The sequence below is a fragment of the Fistularia commersonii genome, chromosome 16 (assembly GCF_037954325.1).
Source record: "Fistularia commersonii isolate RoL2024-O1a breed Wild chromosome 16, RoL_Fcom_v1.0, whole genome shotgun sequence".
NCBI classification, from domain to species: domain Eukaryota; kingdom Metazoa; phylum Chordata; class Actinopteri; order Syngnathiformes; family Fistulariidae; genus Fistularia; species Fistularia commersonii.
This window is the reverse complement of record NC_141299.1, coordinates 1,437,240-1,462,151: the sequence shown is the minus strand read 5'-3', so window position 1 is coordinate 1,462,151 and position 24,912 is coordinate 1,437,240. Positions and strand designations below refer to the sequence as shown.

Below are 24,912 nucleotides of genomic sequence, written 5' to 3'. Positions count from 1 at the left end.
CAACGCCGATGTCGGGAGTATTTTAAACATCGGCGGAGGCTTTTTTTGTGAATAGTTAGCGAGATGTTGTGAAGTCGCTCCGGCACCGCTTCGGCGTCGCGGACGGTCTTCGGCAGAAAAAGCGCCAAGTTCTGCTGCGGCGTCAAGTACTTTTTTTTTTCCTATAGTGTTGCGGCGGATTGATCCTGGATTAAAATCAAAAACCGCGGGATTAAACCTGGGATGTTTTCTTCAGGTAAGACTGCAGAAATCCAGCCCCCGGGATAAACTCCGTTCCGCGGAAGCTAACTGTTTAGAAGCGGCGTGTTGTGGGCTTCCTCCTCCCACTTCTCCTCCACAACGCCGCCGTTCTGACCCAGTTCCGTGGCCGCTCTCCTCTCCTCCAAGGCGGCCAGCCCTACCGCCTCTCCCGCGCAAACTGATTTTTTTGTAATATTAGTTTTCCAATGACCTCGCTATTCGCTACAGATAACGGTCGCTCATCCGAGCGGTTTGTTGTCGAGCTTCAAGGCGGTCAATCAACGCTAGAGAGCCGCGGTAGTAAGTTAGCGTTAGCCGGCTAACGTCTCAAGTTATATAATGTCTTGCTAGCTCGGTAACCTGGCCGGATCTTCTCCCCCTCCTGAACCCGCCCTCACTCCGCGAGGCTCCGGGCTCGGACGGCCGCCAGATCCTCGCTTCCAATGCAGACTGACATTTGCTCGTTTTGTTTTGTTTAAACTCCCGATGGCGCCCATTGAGACGCTTTCGTTTCCTTCTCCTACCAGCTAGGTGCGCTGTTGCATCTCCGTAGATAACCGGAGGAGGTGAAGATGCCGGGCCTGCAAGGGGACAATGTGGTGGTGGCGCTGGGCAGCCCCGTCAAGAAGAGCAAGCTGTCCCTGAAGTTTTTCCAGAAGAAGGAGACCAAGCGGGCTCTGGACTTCTCTGAACTCCAGGCGGATGTACCCAAATCGGTGCAGCAGGAGGAAGCTGAGGCCAGGTGAGCGTCACACCTGACCTGCAAACACCTCCCTGCCTTCTCCTATACTGCAAACCAATTGGAAAGTAAAGAAATAAAACTAGAACAATTCTTCAAAATTGAAGTTGCATACTCTGACAAGCATGCACACATTTTACTTTGTATTTACAAGTGAAGCCTGCTGCCCCAGGGAGGAAACCTAATGGATTCCTAACCCGTCTGTCAGTCTGCATCTGATTTGCAAAGTCACAGTCTGGTTTCGGTTTCGTTGTGTCGGAAACCTTTGTTAGATCAGGAGATGCAACAAGAAGCATGGCTCAGAAATCAGGTTTTCCTGGTAATGTTTATTCACACCCTATCATGTCCGTGTCCCTTTTTGTGTTCATATTTTGCTGCTGTCTCAAAGTGTTTTCTATTCTCAGCCACCACAGCTTCCCCGGTGACACCACACCTCCCGATTCGACCGCCGGATTCATATTCGCTGCTTGAAATGCGACCCATCACCTTGTTTGTGTGTTGTGTGTGTTCAGCAGCTGTGACCAAGTGGTGCCAGGCCCGTCTCCGTGTCCGGCCTCCCCTGGCCTCCTGTTGACCTGCGAGAAGAGAGAAACCGTGGTGCCCTTTGTGGGGCTCAACAATCTGGGCAACACCTGCTACTTGAACAGCATCTTACAGGTGAATTAACGTCGGACACGCAAACGTTTTACCCGCAGTCGCCCCCCACATTTGTCGAGGATCCTCAATCCTGCAGCAGAGACCGAGACGCCATCCTCTGACATTTCCGGTGTCTGCAGCAAAAACGAGTTCTTTACTCTGAAACATGGGTTGCTATGTCTTCCTGGTTTTTGTTTCCTGGTCATTTTCACTCCTGATTCCAGTGGCTTCCAAATATTTAAATGCAAATATCAGACTTTTAAGACAAAGCAAGTTGACCCCAGACACAGTACAAGAGCAGGGAACTAGTATTTCAACACAACTGGTATTTGGAAACCATTAAGGTTAACTCCTGGAGTGGAAGTAAAATACTAAGTCATCTTTCCCTTGTTCAGTGTTTTGCATAGGACTTGGCAAATGGCAGACACAGCGGCCCCTCCATGAATTATTCATAACTATTGATTGACGGGAGGACGTTGACCTCGTGCTCAGGAAGCCAGCGCGTTTGTTTTACGGGTTGCGAAAACCTCACTCCGTGCAAATAAATAAAATAAATAAATATATGTTAAATAAATATTAACCGTTGCTAAATCTTTGGCCCCGCAGGTGCTGTATTACTGCCCAGGACTCAAGGAAGGGACCAAGAGACTGTACAGCATGTGGAAGCACAGAGAGAAGCAGTGTGAAGAAAGCATTAAGAGCGAAGAGGTCTGTTTGACCCCATGGCATCCTTAGAAATCATTACTGACAGCAAAGGCCACGGAAGCGGCACCTTTTCTCAATATCAGCATGGCTCGCGGAAAAACACAGCCGTCTAACCTAGTCCCTGGAAATGATCTCGGCAGACCGACGGAGCAGTGGAGTCCTTACCGGCACACATGGAGCTCCTGAGCAGCTTCAACAGCCTGGTAACGTCGTTGGAGCAGCTGCAGTCCGGCTTCCTGCTGAGCCCCGATAGTTTCGGCGAGGGCGAGCTGGCCACGCCGCCCAGGAAGATACTTCACACACTCAGGTCTCAGTGGAAACTCAAACCGACGCACTTCTCGAACTGTGACGGTCGGCTTCGTTCGAGAAAAAGCCTGTTTTTTAAAAATGTGTCCAGCTAACAACTAACCGCCGCGTGTGTGTTACAGGCAACTGAACCCCATGTACGAAGGCTACCTGCAGCACGACGCACAGGAAGTGCTGCAGTGCATCCTGGGATACATCCAGGAGGCCTGTGACACCGTCCGCAAGAGTCAGGACCTGCAGGTGGAGGAGCGGGTCAAAGCGGAGAACGGCTGTTTGCGTCCTGACGGTTCGACGGCGGAGGATGACGGCCAGGTCGCGGGCAAGAGGAAGAGTGATACCGAGGTGGGGAACGCCAAAAAGAAACCCAAGGCTTCCAAGTCCAATAAGCCCGAAGCCGAAAACCCGCAGGTGACGAGAAGCCAGTCCTTGAGCCGCTCCAAAAGGAAGTCCTCCGGGGACAAGGACAAAGAGCTAGAGGACCAGGACGCCAAGGCGTCAACTGGGGAGAAGGACGGCAAGGGGAAAGAGGAGAAGGCTTTTAAGGAGGCCGATGGAAAAGGAAAGAAGAGGGCGAAGCTGAGCTGGCTTAGGCCTTCAAAGAAACAGCCAAATATCTTCTCAAAGTTCCGCAGCGTTGGGAAGATCACCTCCGCCACGGCGAAAAGCCGACAGAAGGAAGACGAGGATGAAAACGCGGGCGGAGACCGAAGCGTGGAGGACGAGCGCAGCGGAGAAGAGGAGAACGCGGGGGGAGACCCTGCAACAGCCAAACACCAAGGTAAGACCTCCTTCAGGAGACTGTGTGAAGTCAGAGGAGGAGCGGAAGTCAAAGAACAACGGTGGCTGGTATTTGTCGCGGCGATACAGTGTTCCTCAGCTCTTCTAGATTAGATCAGTGATGAACGGGCGTGAGCAGCAGCGGCAGGTGTAAGATGGTAAGGATCGCTCCTCCGTGTCTCCCCTCAGATGGCCTGGACCTGATGGAGCGCCTGTTCCAGGGCCAGCTGGTTCTACGGACTCGCTGTCTGGAGTGCGAGAGCTTCACCGAGAGGAGGGAGGACTTCCAGGACATCAGCGTCCCGGTGCTGGAGGACCAGCCCGGCAGTCCCGAGGATCTCTCCGAAGGTCTGAACGCCTCTAGAGATCTTGTTGGAAGCCGGTGAATGAAAACAATTGTGATGTCATGACAGGAGATGTGTAAGGACGTAGAAGACCAACGTTTAACTCCAAATCTGTGGAAACCTTTTCACGCTGAAAGATGATCTGAATTCTTTTCAGAAAACCACGTGAACGCTGATCTAGCGTTCTTTTAGATCTAAAAACAAACTGCTAGTCGTCTGCTGATCTGACAAACTCTCCCCTCAGTGTCTCCGGACCCCAAGCCGGAGCTGAAGACCCTGAGGTGGGCCATTGGCCAGTTCGCCTCAGTGGAGCGCATCGTCGGCGAGGACAAGTACTTCTGCGAGACGTGTCACCACTACACCGAGGCCGAGAGGAGCCTGCTGTTCGACAAAACCCCCGAAGTGATCACCATCCACCTGAAGCGCTTCTCAGCCAGCAGCTTGGAGTGAGTGTTCGCACACGCGCCACGGTTTCATCGTCTGTTGAGGGAAGCCCAGCACTGAGTTTTTCTGAGTTTGGAGGGAGCGGGATGAGCGTTTGACACCCACGTCGTCTGTGACAAGCCAGGAGACATTTACAGGGTTTGGGCATTGGAAGAGTCACTTGGGGACGGTTTTGATGGTTTGGGAAAGAGGAGTGGCTTCACTCCATCCATAAATGGCATTAGGACAAAGTTACATTTAGCATAGCATTAAGATAAGGTTAATGCAATTGATCCGCATGGGGGAAATTCCTTTGTCGAAGCAGCGTAACCGTTAAAATAAAGAAAAATAAATCTGAATATAAAAATCGTATTGGTAGGGGGAACACTGGCAAACAACACAGTGCCCCGGAGAAACGGGATATTGTCCCACCTGCGTAAGAATGGACAGGTAAATAAATAACTCGAGAAAATAGAGATAGAATGAAAGATGATAGGAGCTGCTGTGACAGGCTGCAGCCTACAAATAAAAAGGGTCGTGCAACAAATGAAAAAATGAAACCCCCTTCTCACACTAGTTGTCATTCATGAAGTACATTTTTCTTTAAAAACATGGAACAAAAGCTGGGGGCGGGAACGGATTAATAGCGTTTCAATGGTGAAATTGAATTTGATCCATAAGTGCGTTTTCTTGTTCATTTGGCGGGGTTCCTGCCCCCCACTTCCCACCCAACTGCCTCGAGATAATCCCTCTCCCAGACATCAACATCCTTTGTCTCCCTCTCCAGACTGGACCCGTATGTGGGCCTGTCCAAAGTGAACACTCCTCTGCAGACGCCCCTGACCCTGTCCCTGGAGGAGTGGTGCACGCCCGCCTCATCCAGCAAAGGGCAACGCTACCAACTCTTCGCCGTGGTCATGCACAGCGGCGTCACCATCAGCAGCGGCCACTACACCGCCTACGTCCGCATGTGTGGCCTGGGGGACGTGAGGCTGCAGCCGCAGGATGGGGAAGAAGCTCGGGAGCCGGAGGAGAGCCGGGCTGACGCCGGGGTCAAAGAGGAAGCGCCGGATTCCGTAAACGGGGACACGTCCGCGGCCAGGCCGAACGCGAGGGGACAGCGAGGCGCCGGCCTGACCGGGAGCAAATCGGGAGGCAAGAAGCTGTCGGAGGGCGGAGTCGGACTTCTGGGGGGCCAAAGGAGTTTTTCTAGTTGCGACCTGGGGACCTGTGGCGGCAAGCAGGCCGAGAAGGCGGAGGCCTCCAAGAGGAGGAAGACCATCGGCGGGCCGGGACACCAGCCGGATCCCGGGCCTGAGAAGGAGGCCGAGGTCAGAGACGGAACGGGCGGGGAGAAGGAGGCCGTCAAGCAACAGGCTCTCGGCGGCCTGCTAGACTTTGAGGGCAAATGGCTACTGTTTGATGATTCCGAGGTGCGCCTGTTCGAAGAGGAGGAGTTCCTACAAGCCTGCTCGCCAGAAACCTGCTCCTCCTCCACCCCGTACCTCCTCTTTTACAGACGGATGCCTAAACCCGGACAGTGACGGCCGCTTTTCGGCCCGCGCTTGGATTCTGCAGCGTCTGAACGGCAATGTGAACTGAACAGAGGCGTTGCATCTTTTCAGAGGCTCGTGTGAGGACTTCTCTTCATCTTCTAAGTATTTCGGGGGATGATTCAGACTTTTTTTTGTTTTTCTCTTAACATGCCGGCCTTGCTTCTGTAACTTTGTTACAGGACTCCGTTTGTTTCCGCTGTTAAATGTTCTGTCAGAACATGGTCTTTAGTTTGTTTTTTCTAAATTGGAAAAGCACTTTGGAATCCGTTTTTGAACTAAACAGCTACTTTTTTTTTTTTTTTACTCACTGTTAAGTTGGAAATGTTGATCCTTTAAAAGCAGTAAAGTCAAAGTATAGAAGTTAAGCAAAACTGCTGCAGGTTTTTTTTTTTTTTTTTGGAGTTTCTCTTGAAAGTTCTAGCTAAAGGTTTTGCTATTTACACACTTCAAAGGTTTGAAATGTAAAATATTGTACATTTTAGTTTTATGCCAGATACAAGTCAGATCGGAGGCGTCATAATCCAAGATCCAACTTGTTTTAAAAATGCAATTTCAGGTTAAAAAAAAAAAAGATCATAAGGGTGGCAGCTCTGAGAGCCACCAAGACACACTGTATGAGCGTCCTGTCAGGGAAACGGCGCCTCAAGCAGACACAGGGTTTTGTAGGAATTCTTTGACAGCGACCAACCTGACAGCACTCTGTCATTTCAAGGCTTGCGGTGGAGATCTAATCACAAGTAAGCGAAAATTAAACATCTACGGCCAGACAAGTGCCGCAGGTCGACTACAGGGGAAGGACAAATCAAATAACTAAATGTTGCATTGATGACTTTGTATTTAAAACAAACCTGCCTTACCAGGAAAGTGCAATGAGTCAAATGGTTATACGGAAACCTGCCAAAGCTCATCGACAACTGAAAGGAAGCAGCAATCCTTCAGGAGAAATATACTGTTCTATCCCTCCCTCAAAAACAAGCTCGAGATTTTAAGACTCAATGATTTCTGGTCCTGGGAGACAGCGGTGAAAAACATACTTCTGATCCGATGGTCCCAGGATGTTACCTTCATGAGATAGACATTACTTGTATTTAGCAAAACAGAAGTGCCTGATGGATCAGACGGGTGGATTTGTAAGGCTTGAGTCCACAACGTTAAAACCACAGAAAGTCAAGGTTGTTTGTGTTGTAAAAGTGTGTTATTTGATGCTATCAAGTAGGGCTGTGTAATATATTGAAATAAATCATTATAGCTTTTCTAAAAGATCAAATTGTGACGTTTATAATTAAGACACTGTCAACACCAACATTGTGACAATCACTGATGGCCATTCAGTCGTTGATTTTGATGTGGGTTTACTTGGGAGCGTGAAAAAAACAAAGAAACTTGAATTTACTCACATTTCTTGGGATCTTGAATGCTCCATGAATGAAAATGAATAAAAAAAATGTGCATAATAACAAACAGAGGCAAGAAAACACTCGGTACTTGGAACACACTAAGTACTGGTTCTGATTTACCGATGTTTCCTCCCGTCCAGTGATGACCTCCTGAGGTGTTCCTCTCCATCCATCCAGACTCCATGCCGGTCGGACGAGGAGCGCCGCCGCTCTTTGCTTTACCTCCCTGGCAGTTACAGCTGCAGTCTGAAGGTCATTGCTGCTGACCTTCAGGTGGATCTGCAGCCACTGTCTAAAGTACTGCTTTGGTTCTATCGATTTAAACCTCAAATAATCCGCAAATGAAATCTGCATACGGACGAGCAGATCCGGTGAGTTGAGCGTCTTATCGATGGCGTGAATTCACGTTCTTTATCACGTTGAGGTTTTTACCTTTGCCACCTTTGGGATCCCTTGATGAACCCGACACTGTCCCTCTATCACCTGCGACAACACAACCTATCCGACATCAACACAAAATTAACACAAAACACGGCAGAGTGATCACCAGTTACGCTGACTGAACATTAAAATATTTATTTAGTAAAATATTTAAAATAAACAAAACAAAACTACATAAAATTATACAGGTATGTTTTAAAGTACCTAATTTTAAAACATCGTAGTTTTAACTAAAATAATAAAGCATCATGATAAATAATGGTACAATTTTTTGCACGTTTTCATTTTTTTCGCCCCCCCGCCCCTTATGAATTACATAATCTTTCAAGTTGTAAAATGCATTGCTACACCGTAATAAAAAAAGTGCACACATTGAATTGAATACAGATATTTTTTTTTTGACACGTACACGATTAAAAGGACACCTTGACTTTTAAAGTCGTACCTTTTCTGCGGACGCGCGTCAAGATGTGGCTTTTTTTTTTTTTTTTTTTTTTTTTTTTTGGCACTTGGACCAATGAAGGCTTCATCCGTGTGTTTGGTGGCTGGTCGGTTCACGGCAAGGATTTCCTCTGGTACCGTAGTTTCCTTATTTCAAGGCAGCGCCGACAGACGCTACCCTTCAAACCGTGGCGGCAAAAGAGACAGTCTAAAGGCCAAGGTGTCCCCTTAATCTCTGAGAGCCACTTGTTCGTCCTGCGTGTTGTGTAACAGGTTGTCTGTAAACAAATTAAGACACTGGAATGACGTACCGAGCTGCAACGACGTTCACGCACCTCCCACAACCTTCGGACCTACCGGCAGGAGACGCTCCTATTTACACTCAACAATAAATTAATAGAGTAATTTCTGGTGTGCATGTGTTTGTGTGTATGTGTGTGTGTGTGTGTTCTCTTCATCTTCAAATGTCAAGTTTGCGGAGACTCATCCGGCTGAAGGAATCCCTGAGAGGAAGACAGAAAAAGAGGAGATTTTCAGGTTTGTGCAGAGAAGGTGGCAGTGTGTGTGTGTCTGTGTGTGTGTGTGTGTGTCTGCTGAAGACCCAAGAGTGGGGGTCCAAACGCTCATGGAAGGATGGCAAGGCGGGAAAAAAGCCCACTTTCACACAGCCGGCTCGAGTGCAAGACAATGGAGGAGATCACGATACAGGTGTTTGGATGAGCAGGAGGGCTACGTATGTGGGGCCAGGAGCGTGCGTGAAATATGAATCAAAATAAATTAAAAACCTCCCCACTTGGAGAACTTTTTTTTAGCTTCAAGAACTTGCATCGCGTCATGAACAAACACCGGCATGGATCTGGAAGGAGGAAACGTGGAGAGCGACATCTACCGAGGTGCGTTCGGCCTGTATGTGAACAAGCTGCAAACTTCGGCAGGCGATATACTCCTGCTAAGTTTTTTTTTTCCTAAGAAGAAGCCTTTCCCGCCGTTTGCGAGCGCGTTCGATAACATCTACGCGTCGCTTTATCCGCCTGACTTGTGGCCAAAGCTGGAGAAGGTGATTGAGTCGTGTGGAAAAGACACAGAGCTCACAACAGAACCGCACAACTGGATCTGAAGAAGATTAAAACTACCTTGTCAGGCTGTCCGTTTGCTGCATTTGTTTTACAGAACAAAAAACAAAACAGGGTTAATTTGTCATACAAACATGTTAGTACACAAACACACACACACACACACACACACACACACACACACACACACACACACACACACACACACACACACACGCCTGCAGGTGGTGGTACCTGTGTGAGTTGACCTGCAGGACTGGTTTGTAAAGCTGGGGAATCTTCCTGTTGATGAGCGGCTGCAGCGCCTCCTTCAGGCGGTGGTAGTTCCTCTCCAGCTCCCGCTGGTACTCCTTCTGGTCCGGACCGATCAGGCTCTTGTTCTTACGGAGGGCGTCTTCACACCTTTGGAAGGACGGAGGGGGTTATCAGTGAGGGATCACCTCTGTGCATTTGCACCAGGGTATCTCCGTGGGAACCGTGGGAAAAGTTGGTCCATCTAGAAATATTACCACACAAAAAGTCCCGAAAAGTCCTACTCTGAGCCGGTAGACGGACACCAACCTCTTGGTGAAGTCCTTAAAGCAGAGCCGTAGCTTATTGTGGTGTCTGTACAGCTTCGGGTCGCCGGGGATCTCCGACAGGAACACCTGGGCCACCTCCAGAGGTCCCTGAGGAGCACACAACGTTTGTTCTTCACCGGACCCAGTCGCGTTTTCTGTCCTTCAAGCCGAAAGGCGCAGGAACATTACCTGGTTGACGGTGGTGCCCACCGAGCCTTGCAGGACCATCTGTAGCATCTTGGCGTCGGCGGGATCCTGGTGGGTGGCGAACGCAAGCTCCTGGGTTTTCTTCTGCATGTCCTCGATGGCCACCTCGATGGGGGTGGAGATGATCTGAGAAGACGAGCGGCGTGAGTGACGTCCGCACAAAAACAACCGGAGGTCTATTCAAGTTTTAGATGATCCTGTCTGGCTGAGGAGCAGCAAGACCGTCTGGAGGTTCTTGCTTCATAGCACTTGGCTGAGGGGGAGCAGGTCTCCAAGAAGCACCTGATCGTCCTCCATGAATAGATGAATGCGCGGCAGGCTAAGACCGCGGCCGTGTGAGGAGCTGCGGAGAAGATCTGCGAGATGGTGTCCTACCTCCTCTTTGTGGATGATGTTGATGCGCGTCTTGATGTAGGGGAAGGCGTGGGAGGTGGTCAGGATGGTCTTCCGCTTGAACTGCTCGTGGAGGTCGCCATGGGCGCGGCCGTCCAGCGTGAAGGGGGTGCAGTAGACGAAGCGGCGCAGGTTGTAGTTCTTGTCGAAGTAGGTGATGCGGTCCTTCATCTCGTAGGTGTCGAAGTACGGCTCCACGTAGGTGATCTGGATGAAAGCCTGGAGAGAAGAAGAAGCCGTCGGGTGCTTCTGCAGCTGGAGTGACCCACCGTATCGGTTCACGGCTCAGTACCAACCTTGTTTGGGTCCAGCTTGCACTTGTCCACCGGGTTGGAGTCCTTGATGACCTCCACCTGATCTTCTCCGAATCGCTCTCCATAGAAACCCTGAGAAGAAGCGGCACGTTCAGCTCTGGAAGAGGATCCGCCCGATTCGATTCAGCATCGGATTCTGGAAACACGGTACCTCCAGCCTGTGAGAGATCTCAGCCAGCTTGGTGATGGCTGGCTCTTTGTACACAAACTCCTGCTCGTCCAGGTCGCCAAATTTGGAACCGTAAAATCCCACCCTGAAGTACGTACCAAACATCCTCTTCCCGTCCTGCAAGCGAGGCCAGAACACAGGGTCAGAGCCCAGCAGAGAGCCAAGGGAGGGTTTTTTAAAACTATACCCTAGAGAGCCCGAGCCAAATCGGAGTCGGACAAAGAGAATTGACAGCAAAGTCAACTTTTTGCTTTAAATTCTGTGGGGGGAGTCAGTCTCAAAGCCCCGAGAGCTACGTGAACACTGACACTGCCCTGCTGCACTTTATGCAGATGCAATCTAAGATTCTCCGGTGACATCCGAAGCTGGTGCAACACGCAAAGACGTCGACAAAGTCAACATCATGATCACCGATGCGGGAAAAAAGGGGATTGATTTTTTTTGTAATTCTGCGATGCGACTTCTCACATTTACAGCCCCGGACACCGAACCATCACGATTGGGGCAGAAAGATAAAAACCCAGATCGAGCCCGTTCAACTTCTACCAGGTAGCGTCCACCTGAGCGGGCCTATGTGACCGGGCAGCCTGCTTCATATTCATATACATATATGTACTGTGTGGACGCCTAAAATGGCCAGGCTGCAGGGGAGCTCTGCAAGGAACAGCCACTGAGCGAAAGGAAACCTGCTGACAACCCAACCCAGAGAGATGTCTGTGGAGGTTCTGTCATCCAGGTCATGGTGATTTCTTGTGGAAATCTTCTTGTCTTGGCAACTGGGCTTGAGTTTCTTTCATTTGACAACATTTCAGGCCTCATCCCAGAGGCTTCTTCAGCTCTAATGACAAGTATAACTGCCAGGGTTCTGGGCATGTCTAGATTACGGTGTACATGGAAGACAAAGGAGTGAAACCTGTTGAATGACACGAACTGAGGCTCATGTGGACGTTACTGGAGGCTGGTTCTGGTGGAGTCAAAAGAAACCATCTTTGTCATCTTTTGACAGACCCTTAAACAGCTGACACTCATTCTTCTTGCACATGTTAAGTCTACTGCCCACTTAAACTCCACTCATCCTTGCACCTGCACTTTGCAAATTACGCACCAAGCTGCACTCAAATGTCTTGTTGCGCTGTTCAAATTCATATCGATAATAAGATTTATTCAGTCACTCCTGGTTTGACGACGATTATCTGTTCCGACGACCACGTCGTTAAGCAAAGGTTACCTCTATGTCAACTCAAACCGTCATATATAAGTAGTATACCATACAGCCTTACGGTATGCTAGCCTACCAGTACTAGTTGCCTTTATTTTTTTCTGACATCTTCACGGGATAAAAATTATCGAAAGTACTGTAGAAAATTTGGAGGGAACAAATTAAAGTAGACGACAGTAATGGTGACTGAATGAGACTTAGAAGATGCTGGCTGTATCTCAGCACTGCCAGTTGCCTAAGTCCAACTTATGGTACACAGCTACGTTTGGGTACACTTACACTCTTGACTGCGCCGCCACTGTATTCGGCGCATATACGCTGACGTTGCAACTTTGAGAAATTTTCGTTCGATGAATAATGGTCAAAGTTGTAACGTCAGAGTTGTCGTTAACGGATTATGTCGTTAAGTATCCAAATTCACTGTGGGCAGCAAAGTAGTAATTTCACTGTGCAGGGAAACATGTTGCTACACTGTACACGTGGCAATAAATGCTTTGAATCTTGAAACTTGGTCAAAACAGAAAAAACATCTCAGAACAGAGGAGCAGGCCTCAGACACAACCTTTCACAAATGTATAACGCCGTACTGGGATCAATCCAAAGACGGTTTTGCGCACACAGACCAGCCCCATCTGCACCCAGTTCATGTGATCCAACAGGTTTCCTTGGTTTCGCTTTACCTTTTCACCTTCCAATCCAGGTAATCCTACAAAGTTGCTCTTTTGATCCAATGAACAACACTCTCCTTAGCATAACAACACCGTTCAAGGTAGTTTCTGCAGATCAACTCTTCAATTTACACAACGAGCCACCATAACCTAAACCAGCTCACAGCCCTGGCGGTTATATTTGGAAACTCCACTGAAGACGCCTCTGGGGGCTGAAAACATCTTCAAGTCAAGAAACTCAAGTCCAGTTGCCACGACAAGAAGATTTCCACAAGAACAACCAAGAGAGGCAGTTTAATTTCCAGTTCTGTGCGGGACTCGCACCCACAGGAGAGACTTGGATACACATAAGTCCAGGAGAATTGAGTGGAGTGTGGGGGTTGCTTCAAAAAAAAGAAAAAAAAAAATTCCTGTAAAAGACTGTATTGATTATTGGCAAACCTGATAAGACACTCACTCACAGATTTGTGAAAAGGGTCGATTTATCAGGAAATAAACCTTTACCAGCTGGTGGATTATTTCAATTCTAACGTTGTGACCTCCTGAGGCTACGCCACCGTTTTCTGCGCTTGTCTCTCTTGGAGCCAGATCCATTGTTTTTTTTTTGTTTTTTTGTTTTTTTTAACATGCCTCGGTTATACGAAAGAAATGACCTTTGAAGATTTGCGCGATCGTCTTTTCCTTCACAATCACTCGTACAAGCCTCCTTTATCCTTAAGGTCAACGAAAACTGTCTTTGTCCCAAAAGCTTGACTTTTCAAACTAAGTCACGTTCATCCTTTTATCCATTTAGCTGGCGGGATAAAAGCAAATCAAGCAGAAAATGATAAAAAGCCCTGAAAAAACTAAGAAACTTACCACAAGAAATAATTAAGTAAAGTGGGAAGGAAGGGTCGGCAACCAGGGAAATCAAAAAGGAGAAAACAGAACAAATTTTAATCAGGATTGGTTTCCTCCATTTAAAAAAAACAAACAAACAAACAAACAAACACAAAGTAACACATAAAAAAGATGGCATCATCACCAACAGCAAAATGATTTGGTTTTTCAGAAGGAACATAAACTTCAGGAGGATCCAGACCATGCAGAAGAAGGCCATTACAAAGAAAATAGTGAGAGACACAGTGAGGAAACTGAGATCCAACCTCCAGAAACACACCATGCACCTTCTGTGCCGTTCCCTCGGGGAACGAGGAGTGCTCCGTCCCAGTCATGCAACAAACCATGAGGTTAATATTGTTAACAAAAGAAAGCAAATGGATGGGGGGAGGAATTAAAAAAAAAAAAAAAAAAAAATCAGGGGTCGATTTAGTTTGAACTCTTTAAAAAAAAGGCAGGAGTGAGAGCCAATCAAAATCAAAAGGAATAAATCGAGATCAAAAAACCCGGAGTGCCTCCAAGGTTTAATTGAAACATCGGACCCAATGCCAGCTCGCGGCTCCTTGCGTGTTTTTCTTAAATTGCGCGTGGAAGCGGCGGCCCGTGGCTAATGCCTGGGAGGCGCAACGGATTCAAACAACCGCACTGAAATCGAGCCCTGGGTTTTCAGATGAGATGAGATGGAGTGTGACAGCGGGCGATGCCAGTCGACGAGTGCGCTCTGACACCGGGCAGACGATGGAGACGAAGAAGAGTGCGGATTGTGCAGGTGATGCATTCACTGAGACTTGTTTCATTAGTGTCAGACACCGCGGCTCCCATGCACAGCCTGCCAACACTGTCTCATTAAAAACAAAAAGCCCCTCTTGCACAACACAAGGGAGGAGAGAGGAAAACAGTGAGGGCATCGCTGCCGGTGCAGAGGGGCGTCCCCGGCAGGGGCAGACAGGCGACGTTGTCTGCGGATGTTAATGGATTGGATGTGTGTAAAAAAAAATAAAATAAAAAATAAAAAAGCAAAGAGAGCAACAGAATGCCCACGGCGAGCAAATGAAAAAAAAGATGAGTGAATAAAAAAAAAATACAAAGAAAAAAATAAAAACAACACGAGCAGGGCCAAGCAGGAACCGTTTAGCCACCTACCTCCCAGCCAGTACTCTGTGTGACAAAGAGAATACAGGACATGTGAACACACACGCACAACCTCCACACACGGTAACACTCACACACCGGGGTGTGACGGCAAAGAGGAGGAACTCTTTGTGGTAAACCGGGTCGAATCTCATTCGATGCATCGCGCATCCTCCCTTTTCCTACTGCACCAGTATAAATAAAAAAATTAAAAAATAAATAAAAATGAATAAATAAAAACAGCATGCAAAGTATCTGCCAAAGTACGTAAAAATAAATCATAAAAATGCCAAAACAATAACAGCATGCAAGGCGCTACGGTCGCGCGAGTCGGGATGCTGCACGTGCCGCGACACAAATGCGTCTTTGGAGGATTTGTAGATCAGAAACGATCCTGTCTTCATCCTCAGGCTCCCCTCGGAGAGCGTGACGCCGCCCGCGGGGGGGTTTACGAGCATTATGAAGATAAATCCAGCTCGTTTGCGACTTTTTGATTTGTTTTGGGTCACTTTTGCTACCAAAGCTACCAGGGCGTACTGCAGTTTTAACACATAGTGTTTGTGTGTGTGTGTGTGTGTGTGTGTGTGTGTGTGTGTGTGTGTGTGTGTGTGTGTTTACCTGGTGGACAATTTTGCCAAAGGCTTCCTGCAGTTTACCATGAATGGTGGCTAGCTTCTTGGCGTCTCTGTTGGCCTCGTGGATGGGGATCAGTACCTTGTAGACTTCGTTGACGGCCTCGTACATGCCGGCCTGAGGGGGAAAGTCCTCAGCGTCAGGGATTCACAGCATTGGAAGGAAACCATCAAAAACTTGGTAGGGCTTGTCGGCTTCGGCGGGGAATCATGAGTATCGTATTTTTCGGACTATAAGTCGCACTTTTTTTCATGGTTTGGCTGGTTCTGCAACTTATACTCAGGTGCAACTTTTAGATTAAAATATAACATTTCACATGTTCGCTATGTTCACACTGACAGCAGCGAAAGTGCTCTCTAGGCTTGGGTGCCACCATCCGCGACTCCTATAACTCCAGTACCGCTGAAAATTTTAAATGTAAACATCAATTATAAAGAAAAATGCCCCCAAAAAGAAAAATCCTATTCTGCAGATTACAAGCTGCGAGTAGTGCAATATGCAGCAGAAAAAGGTAATCGAGCAGCAGAAAGAAAGGTTGGAGTGAGCAAGAAACTTGTGAGGGACTGGTGAAAAGTGCAGGATACTCGAAATGCAATGAAGAAAACAAAAAAAAAGCTTATGGCGGGCTAAAAGCTACATGGAATGAGTTCACAAATGGGTGCTTGAACAACGTGCTACCGGGAGAGGCTCGATGACCTCACAATTTAATCTCCATGTCCAAATCGTTGCAGAGGCGATAAATATAAATGACTTTGCGGGAGGACCTTCTTGGTGTTACCGCTTCATGCAACGCAACCGCCTTTCCATCACAGCACGGACAGAGGAGACGGAAGAGAAAGCAGTGCCGTCTACCTCTGGAGTTGGTGGAGTTGCTCAGAAATGATGGATTTAGTGATATGGAGTTGGATGGAGAGTTTGGTAAACTTGTTATGCTATGTTGCTTATGCTATAGTTATCTGAATAACAGCAGATATCTATTTTTCCCTTATTCTTGCTCCTATAACTTGCCTTTCAAGATGACACGTCTGTTCTTGGTCTCTGATTTTATAAAGTTAATCTCCCCCAAAAATGTGACTTTTCTTCTTCATGATGCATTTTTTGGCTGGTGCGACTTATAGTCGCGAAAATATGTTATCTATCAAAGGGTGCTAATTCAGAGAAATTTGGGGTGAGGACATTACTAAAAACTGCTTATACGCCTTTTTATTTTCGGTCGGCGAACGTTCTCCACACTGCTCACCATGGAGAAGGACGCGGCCGCTTGTTCCAGGAGTCCCACCAGTCCGATCTCGGTGAAGTACTTCCCGGAGCAGATGCCTTCTTCATCCGGCGACACCACATCATCAGAGACGGCGGACTCCTCCAGCACATTGGAGGAAATGTTCTAACGCGACGTAGAAATGCACTCGTGTTAATGCGCCTTTTCGGAATTGAGTAAACGGGGCTTGAACAGCTCAGAAGAGCCAGATCCTGACCTGGAAGGTGACACAGCCCACGGGCAAATATTTGCGGTCCTCCAGCATGCTCAGGTATTCTGCCACCAGGGCGGCGCTGTGCACCAGGCACTGGGCGGCCTCGGCGTGGTTGTTCCTCTCCGAGTGTTTGCCCGCCATGTTCTGGAGCCACGTCAGCCGCAAGTCCGGCGAAGTCTGGTAACCCTTTGCGATCCTGAAGACGGCGGAAGACAATGGGGACACTCCATCAGGCGCTCGGAGAGCCGACGTGAAAAACTGCGATGTTCGAGCCCGCATGATCCGCGTACCTGTACATGAGATCTATGAGCATCTCCGGATCTTCCTGGTGCTCCTTCATCTTCACCGTGTCAGAGAGAATCATGTGCAAGTTAAACACAAGGTCCTGGACCTGGGAGAGAGAAGACCTTGGGTTACTCGTGGGGACTTTGCTTTGTCTGACAGAAGCAAATAATAAGACCGCTTGATGGATGAAAGCCCACCTGTTCAGGAAAAGTAGTCTCTCTCAGTTCCAGGTCCTCCTCTGCATAAGTGAGTATGGTCTTCAGGGAGCGACGAAGGAATTCCTCGTTGAAATTCTGAGACGTGCCCACCAGCGAGGACAGGGACATGGTCACCTGCATCTTCACCCGCGCAAAATTCTGAAAGAGGCGCGGCAAGAGGAACGCTGTTGAAAGTAACAACTTGATAAATCGACAGGCGCGCGTGAAGGAGACGCGCTTCGTGCCTTTTTGGTGGTTTGGTTTGAAACGCAAACAGCTAAGGGCACAGAATTTCAAAATACAAAACTCGTAAACTGGAGCTGAGATGGTACGGGATTTGTGGAGCCCGTGCACATATGGACCGCTGTGAGCTAACAAGCGGTCGAATCCTACACACGCGATTCGAGGCAGCGGACCGACCCTTAAATTCTGAGGGTTTGCAGTTTTACTCACATTGCCGATCTCAAAGTTCTGCCTCATGAGGAGGTACAGGGAGGCGCTGGCGTGGGCCCTGATGGTGCTGATGCTACTGCTGCAACTTCTGAGCAGCCGCAAACACAGGTCGGCACACTGCTCCGTCTCCTCCTCGAACAGCAGCTCCGGAAACTGAACGCGTAAAGAGACAAGCCACGTTCAAATTACAGCACGCTGCGATGGCAGGGCTTGATGAAATATGTTTGAATGGATATCCAGTCGTCCGACCTTGGACACCAGTGCCCTCTGTGTAGCGAAGCAGTGCTGCAGGTACAGGGCGCTCTGATTGCAGGCCATGCTGTGAAGCAGCACCTTCAGCACCCCGCCCAGGATACTTTCCTTCGACTCTGTCACTGATACGGTCTGGACACGGACACACAGACACGCACATTTAAAATCTCCGATCTCGTGCACACTTTAGTGAGGAAACAAAACAAGGCGTTATTCCGAAGCAAATGGCGAAAACCCTGCACGCCCGCGTACCTGTACAATGATTTCCAAGGTATCAAGAATGATCAGGTTGGCCTCTGTTGCAAGGTTGCCGTCAATAAGTGCTTCATGTTCCAACTCTGCCCTGGTTCTAAGATCGAGGAGAGCAGAGAGCACTATCAGATCTCAACCGTTACGGACACTGATAACAGCGAACCCTCAAATGTCGCACGAGCATCCAGTCGCCACATTCAACCCTCTGCCTGTATAAGCCTTTGTGTGGAGAAGGATGTATATATTTTGTGACAACTGCAAATGCCTGTCTTCATCCTTGTGTTCAAACTGGTGTTCAGTGTTTTCAAACATTGAAAAGCAATCATTCATTCTAATCCTTTAGCTTTCACAACCATTCGCTCGCATAAACACAACGGAAGGTTTCAAGTGAACCTCCGGCATGTGTTTGGACTGTGGGAGGAACCCGGAGAGCCCGGGGGAACCCCACGCAGATCTGGGGAGAACATGGAGACCTCAGACAGGAAAGCCAGGAGCGCTAAATGCTGCAATGAAGTCCTAGACTGAAGAAGTGTGAAGGGTTCACATCGGACAAATGTGCTTGCTGTTTTTTTTTTTTCTGCATTAGAACAACTATCTATGATTGATGGGATCTCTAACTATGTTATTTTGCCTCTTGGCGCCGCAATAACCAGGGACACACACAAGTCAGAGCCCCGAGATGAGAAGCACACTGGTTAAAAAGCAAAAAGGACCCACTGCAACCACCACCACCAACCCTGGGACACACACTGTTATAAGGGCAGAGAAATTCAAGGGATGGGGCTTTCAGGACCAGGATCAGGGGATCTCTGATGATGCATTCATGAGCATGTGTGAACTTAGAAAGACAAAAAAGAGGGGAACAAACAAAAACATGTGACACAACATGTGAATTATGGCTAAAACACGAACGTTACCGGCGGCAAAAGAATTGTGGTTTTGTCAATTTATACAATCAGGGAATTAAAAACAGGCACCCCGAATCCATTTGAGACCGTTGTAGATGTTAATGGGTCCACATGCGTGTGAATACACCATTCTAGAGGAGCTAGAGCCAGGGGAGATACAGAGGAGCACACAGCAAATGTGGGCCATACAATACCTGACAGATCTGTGACTCCTACATAAACACACAGCGACACGAGAGAGTAAATGGACGCGAACAGAAAAACGGGACAGCAGCTGATTTGAAAACAAAACCAGAGAGGAAAACAAAATGTCACAAAAACAAGAAAAGAAATAAAACAACACACAAAAAAACAACAACGTGCAGGAAAAGATTCAAAATCAGCTGCAGGGAAAAACATCCAGATTATGTTTGGACTTTAACGACAAGCATGTTTTATATCTGCTTAGGTTTTATCCAAGAGGAAGTGGGCTCAGACACCAGCAAATAATCTTAAGAGGATTAAATAATATTTGTTTTCTTATCTAATTTCACAGCTGAACATTTGACACAATGTACAAGAATGGATTTCTGAAGGAGTAGATTCTAAGTGGGTCATCTGCATGAAAATAATGCATGTTTTTGTTCCCACCGAGGTCATCCTTACTTTGTTACTGCTAAGTTACTCTCATTTAGTTATCTATCTATTTCTCTGTTTATTTCATTTCATCAGGTTTTGTTCCTTTTACAAATTATAAAGCTCCACATGATAAACTTTAACTTGTAGTTCAAGTCACTTTAAAAAAATCCCACTGAACACCAAGGGAGTGTTTTTTTAATCATTTGAAGTCTCAGGAGACTGAAACCAGTGACAAGAAGGGCTTTTTGAGAAGGTGCATTGAGATTAAATAGAACATACTTGTCCATTTTTTCACTGTTCTGCCTCCAGTGGGTCATGTCCTTCCGCCAGCGCAGATTCTCCTGACTGCCGAAAGCACTGCCAGACGGACTCCGCTCTGGACAGAGAAGAAAGCGTTACTTAGGTTGAGAGTGGCCGGTGAAATACTCGGTGCTCCAGCTTTTGACCACAGTGACATTCAAATGTTGGATTCCTGGTAAATCGCTATGAACGACTGATTCATTTCCAACGTCGCTATCTATTCATGTGTGTATCTTAAGAGCCGACAATCCCGGGCATGATCGAGAAAGAGTGAAATACGAACGTGAAATACATTTTGTATTTAGGGTCGCGGTTTCGTAACTCATCAGGCCGAAGAGACGAAAGGACAAGATGCCGCTTGATTGTTCAAGCGCCACCAAAGTTGTCGTTTTGATTTAGCATCTCTACGTGTGCGTACCGTGTCGAGGCATATGTGATGTTAAGACTAGATGTTCCTATGTGTCGTCGAGAATTCCCGGTTCCTTCCATTTCTGCGTGTGTGTCCGTGCGCGAGACTGCGGGGCCAACCTAGCTGTCCGCGGCTGCGTCGCACCATCTCCTGTCTGGCCCCGATGCTGCCCAGGATGGCCTCTTCCAGCTTGGCCTTCATGTCTTTGGACTTCTTAAATGTCAGGCTGTTCATGCGCTCAAATGCCTTTTTGCCCTGCATGGTGAACACAACATGGGCCTTGTATCCATGACGCAGAGGGTGAGCGGACAGAGAACACAGCGGGAGAGTCATTTGCGGCCAAAGCAGTGAACAGAGTTTGCAGCAAAAATGCAAGCAGAACAAAGCGGACATAGAAGACAGAAATAGGCAGCTCGGAACGGCGCCGCCCATTTGATAGGAACGGGAAATCAGCGTCGAGCGTGAGGCTGACCTTGTATTCGAAGCAGGAGACGCAGAGGTAGAGGAGGTCCAGCAGACGGTTGAGCTGGGACACCGAGAGATCTGTGAACCACTTCTGGAGCACCAGCTCGTCGGCGTTCTTCAACACCCACAGCAGGCAGATGAGCAGACTGCGGCTCGACTCGGCCGAGAAGCTTCCGTGCTGACGACTCGCCTGCGCAGACGGAGGGCGAGGAGTTACAGGCTGTCGGCGGCGAACGCGCGTCCGCTCCACGAACCCTCCTCCGAACCTGCGAGTTGAGCAAGAAGCTGCTGGGTCGGGACATCGGGGAGGAGGTGGAGGTGCCTGCTATCGCCATGGCGACGGTCTGGCTGATCATGCTGTTGCCCTCTCCCTCTGCTTCGTCTCCACCGCTGCCCACGGTGGCTCCTTGAGGGCCTCCCGCTCGACCCCACTGATTGTGAGACTCTTGAAAAACAAACAAAAAAAAAATAAAACGGGGAGAGAAATGAGGGCTTGATTGACAAATGGGTCAAACAAGAAACTAATAAACGTAACTTTCTCCACGTTTCATTTTGTGATTCTGTAGGATACGCCCCCTCCTGAGCTCCTCGCTGTGCCGCTGCAGGTGATTCACGACTGCTTCGGCACATTTTTCACGCTTACGCAAGTTGTCAGGTAACCTGGAATTTAAATCTTATTCTTTTCTCATTGATATTAAAAAATTGTAAGCCCTGTTTTTGACTCATCGATGGGTCTATAGGACACGCAGGAACGATGTCCACCACTCAAATACATCACATTTCCCATCGTGAAAAATTCAGTTGTGTTTCACATTCGGGTAATACCATCACAATACCTCATCTCCCCATATTGTGCTCTGGTGACTTATTTATCTTAAATCCTGACACGACTTATATCTTATTATCCTATCCTCTCAACTTTTTAATTACATTTTATTTCTTTCTGTATGCAGCATCTGGGATAAATCGATTTCCCCTGGGATTTGAAAGTATTTGTGATTCTGATACATCATATATTATTACAAATCGAGGACAGGTGCCGAAGTGCATTGATTGGTTCTTTCTTTTTTTCCAGATAAATTCAGGTATATGTGTACAGAAATATGAAATTTGCTCTGAAAAGAAATGTAATCTGCCGGAGGGGGTTAAAGGAGAGCAAAAAATTGCATGGCAATACAGCAGGTTAGAAATTAGTACATCCTGTAAAGGGCAACATCCTCGGCGGGTCGGCTGATAACCCGCCGGGTTCGCAAAGACACACAATTAAAGGTCACTGTCTGATCTTACAGTTGTGCATGTTTGAAATAAGAGCGTTGGGCAGGAAGCCACCACCCCTCGCAGCTGGCCTGATTACGCAGGATCAGACAAACTGTCTGCCCCAATAGCTCATTTGCAAATGTTTTATTGGCGGGGTAAGCTGATCAGAGCCGCGCTGGATAAACGGCGTTAAGAGCTCAAACATCCGCTCGGGAGTAAAGTCAAAGAACGCAGACGTCGAATGGAAAATCAAGCGAGCATATCGATCGGGAAGGGCATTATTTAACGTCAAACAAAACACAAAGCGGGAAAAAGTCTCCAGGCCGTGAAATATCGGGGAAGAAAGTGAGGAAAAAGTCACTTTTCGCTCACTGTTTCAACTTCCCCGGCTTCCGATGCCTCACCCGTGAAATCGTGGAGCTGCGGCAGCGTCTCCATGACGATGCCGATCAGAGGCAGGTAGAGCATAGCCACCCGGGCCTTGACCTCCAGATCTGCGTAACGGGGGTCGGAGTCGTGGCTGGACAGGAGGTTGTGCACCACACTGACCACCTTCTTGTGCAGACCGAACATCCTGGAGGTCAGGGAGAAGAAGGCAGTTATTCATTGGACATTTATCGGGTGAAGGAGCAAGTCTGAATATACGAACCCCTCGTTGTCCGGGTCCAGAATCACAGAGAGCTCTGACAGTACAAGTCCAGCCAAGTAGTGCTGTTCTCTGAAGGGGACCGACAGCTCAAACATATTGGCTATTTTTTGGTCTTGGACGTGAGTGGAGAAGCCCGAGCTCTGCGTGAGGACGAGACGGGAGTTACGGGACATGAACAAACACGAAGGCTATTTCCACATTTGCTATTTTCTAATAACGAGAGCGCAAACATTCTCTCCCGACCTGTGACGTCGCCGAGGAAACGGAGGGCGACGGCGAGGCGGGCGGTGTGAGCAGGCTGCACGGCAGGTTGAGGGTGACGTAGTGCTCGTGACTGCAAACTATTCTCAAGAAATCGAGTCTCAGAGATTCCAAGGTGGGGTTCTGCAGCGTGTAGAGCTTTGTGGACACCTGGACAGAGGGATCAGCGTGAATTGCGATTTCATTATCAAACACCCAGAAATAGATTCTTGAAGGATGGGAGAGCTCTCAAAATATCCTTCTGATGTCCACACGAATAATTCCCCGGTCTATTCTTAATGTTGCAAAGGAGACTTGCTATATTTATCAATCTTAAAGTTGAACCGAGGCGGATACCTGCTTCCAGTACGCCCTGATGAGGGTGAAAACAAAGCCCCGGTCCATGACTGACAGCAGGTCATTCAGGAAGAAGGCCAGACTCGTATTGAGTCTCTCCACCAGCTCCAGGTCCTAAAGGACAGAAACACAACCCCCGAGGATCTCAAAGCATTTCTGGACTTTGCTGAACACGCCGGGATTCAAAGAAAACAAACACGACACACAAAAATCGTACAGACAAAATAATGCTTACGTTATTTAAAGTTACCATCAAGATTTTTTTTTTTTTTTTCGGAAATGTGTCAAAGCCACAAGTCAACACGAAAGGATGACCTTCAATTGAGAAAAGCTGAAATTTGAAACAAACGCCTGCTTTGAAACTAATTTATGTCACATTTGATGGTCCTTTTTTCCAAATTTATGTTGGGTATTTTTTGAAACGTTTGCAAATTTTACCCAATGAAACCAGAATGAAAGGAAAGGTGTACAAGACAGTGTTGAGACCAGTGATGCTGTGTGGATTGGGAACAATAACAACAACCAAAATACAGGAAACAGAGCTGGAGGTCCCAGAAATGAAGATGCTGAAGTTCACCTTGGGAGTGATGAGGACAGATAGGATCAGTAATGAGTCCATCAGAGGAACACCACATGTTTTGGAGAGGTCAGAGATGGTTGGGTCATGTACAGAAGAGGGATAGTGAATATATTGGTAGACGGATGCTGCAATAGGAGGTCTAGAGGAAGACCAAAGAGAGGATATGAAGTTAGTTGGTTTGAGAGAGGAGAATACAGGGAATAGGGTTAGATGGAGAAGGTGGATTCGCTGTGGAGACCCCTGAAGGGAAAAGCCCAAAGGAAAAGAAGAATTTGTCACTGGGGTGCAGGACATGTATGACCGAGACAAAGTAATGACTGAGATGGTTTGGACATAAACAGAGGAGTGTTCAGGAGAATAGAGAATAGGTTTAGTTGGAGAAGGTGGATTTGCTGTGGAGATCCCTGAAGGGAAAAGCCCAAAGGAGAAGAAGAAGAAGAAAAGGCCATCTTCTTAGCCCCGCTATCGTCACTGGTGATGAAAAGCAGACAGAGGCGTCCACGGTGCTATTACTTGCCTTCTGGAAACGAGACACGATGTCCCCGGCGATGGTGCTGACCAGGGCGGTGATGTCGTCCATGAAGCGCTCCGGAAAGCGGTTTTTCCTGGGAGACTCGAGCCGATCGGCAAAGTACAGATGGTGGATGATGCTCTTCACCTACGGTCCAAGTGTTTGCCGGGACAAAACAAAAGAACCTTGTCTTGTGTTTTCCACACAAAGCATGATGTGACCGGCGTGTTGCATGACTCACCATGAGCTCAAAGAAAAACCAGGCCTGCTGAAGAGCACCTTCCCGGACGCTGCCGCTGCTGACGACCCACTGCAGGGCCAGCTCCTCGTGGAAGAGCTAGGAAGGACAGCAGGGTGGAAAACACAGAGTGACAGAGAGGGCAGGACAGAGAGGATGAGGGAAATAAAGCCAGACAGAGAGGATATGAGGCACCAGGACGGGAATCACTGAGCAAC

At 48.0% G+C, this 24,912-nt stretch overlaps 2 protein-coding genes across 21 annotated transcripts in view; one reads left to right on the top strand and one right to left on the bottom strand.

Moving 5' to 3' along the window:
• Positions 1 to 100: 100 nt before the first annotated feature.
• Positions 101 to 8,233, top strand: usp1 (ubiquitin specific peptidase 1). Of its 3 annotated transcripts, none has more exons than XM_086162521.1 (9): positions 101 to 235; positions 768 to 982; positions 1,495 to 1,636; positions 2,222 to 2,323; positions 2,461 to 2,627; positions 2,749 to 3,404; positions 3,593 to 3,751; positions 3,992 to 4,193; positions 4,958 to 8,233. In XM_086162521.1, exons 2-9 carry the CDS (start codon positions 813 to 815, stop codon positions 5,712 to 5,714), a joined length of 2,355 nt encoding a protein of 784 aa, XP_086018647.1. In that variant the 5' UTR covers positions 101 to 235; positions 768 to 812; the 3' UTR covers positions 5,715 to 8,233. The 3 variants fall into 3 exon arrangements, with proteins under 3 accessions (XP_086018647.1, XP_086018645.1, XP_086018646.1); XM_086162519.1 differs by having other exon boundaries at positions 1,492 to 1,636; XM_086162520.1 differs by lacking the exon at positions 101 to 235 and having other exon boundaries at positions 361 to 982; positions 1,492 to 1,636.
• The window catches only part of dock7 (dedicator of cytokinesis 7), a 44,398-nt gene continuing 27,170 nt past the window's right edge, over positions 7,685 to 24,912 (bottom strand). For 5 of the 18 annotated variants that reach the window (XM_086162500.1, XM_086162513.1, XM_086162518.1 and 2 more), the window contains 27 exons: positions 24,698 to 24,793; positions 24,463 to 24,603; positions 23,366 to 23,479; positions 23,012 to 23,179; positions 22,769 to 22,908; positions 22,524 to 22,693; positions 21,129 to 21,307; positions 20,870 to 21,052; positions 20,517 to 20,676; positions 19,968 to 20,064; positions 19,265 to 19,282; positions 18,163 to 18,259; positions 17,908 to 18,042; positions 17,659 to 17,811; positions 17,206 to 17,364; positions 17,014 to 17,114; positions 16,727 to 16,919; positions 16,492 to 16,635; positions 15,237 to 15,368; positions 14,631 to 14,645; positions 10,704 to 10,829; positions 10,535 to 10,624; positions 10,221 to 10,457; positions 9,828 to 9,971; positions 9,640 to 9,746; positions 9,313 to 9,480; positions 7,685 to 8,508 (listed from right to left, as the gene is read on the bottom strand). In XM_086162500.1, coding sequence (XP_086018626.1) covers positions 8,466 to 8,508; positions 9,313 to 9,480; positions 9,640 to 9,746; positions 9,828 to 9,971; positions 10,221 to 10,457; positions 10,535 to 10,624; positions 10,704 to 10,829; positions 14,631 to 14,645; positions 15,237 to 15,368; positions 16,492 to 16,635; positions 16,727 to 16,919; positions 17,014 to 17,114; positions 17,206 to 17,364; positions 17,659 to 17,811; positions 17,908 to 18,042; positions 18,163 to 18,259; positions 19,265 to 19,282; positions 19,968 to 20,064; positions 20,517 to 20,676; positions 20,870 to 21,052; positions 21,129 to 21,307; positions 22,524 to 22,693; positions 22,769 to 22,908; positions 23,012 to 23,179; positions 23,366 to 23,479; positions 24,463 to 24,603; positions 24,698 to 24,793 — 3,510 coding nt within the window. In that variant the 3' untranslated portion in view covers positions 7,685 to 8,465. Of the gene's footprint in view, positions 8,509 to 9,138; positions 9,159 to 9,312; positions 9,481 to 9,639; positions 9,747 to 9,827; positions 9,972 to 10,220; positions 10,458 to 10,534; positions 10,625 to 10,703; positions 10,839 to 14,630; positions 14,646 to 15,236; positions 15,369 to 16,491; positions 16,636 to 16,726; positions 16,920 to 17,013; positions 17,115 to 17,205; positions 17,365 to 17,658; positions 17,812 to 17,907; positions 18,043 to 18,162; positions 18,260 to 19,264; positions 19,283 to 19,967; positions 20,065 to 20,516; positions 20,677 to 20,869; positions 21,053 to 21,128; positions 21,308 to 22,523; positions 22,694 to 22,768; positions 22,909 to 23,011; positions 23,180 to 23,365; positions 23,480 to 24,462; positions 24,604 to 24,697; positions 24,794 to 24,912 lie in introns of all 18 variants that reach the window. The other 13 variants (XM_086162504.1, XM_086162508.1, XM_086162515.1 and 10 more) reach the window with 7 other exon arrangements.

Bases quoted from the DNA above. Each gene is read 5' to 3' on its own strand.
- usp1 (XM_086162519.1), top strand. From the start codon at position 813: ATGCCGGGCCTGCAAGGGGACAATGTGGTGGTGGCGCTGGGCAGCCCC. The intron at 1,637-2,221 runs GTGAATTAACGT...TTGGCCCCGCAG, and splicing joins ACTTGAACAGCATCTTACAG to GTGCTGTATTACTGCCCAGG. The intron at 3,752-3,991 runs GTCTGAACGCCT...CTCTCCCCTCAG, and splicing joins TCCCGAGGATCTCTCCGAAG to TGTCTCCGGACCCCAAGCCG.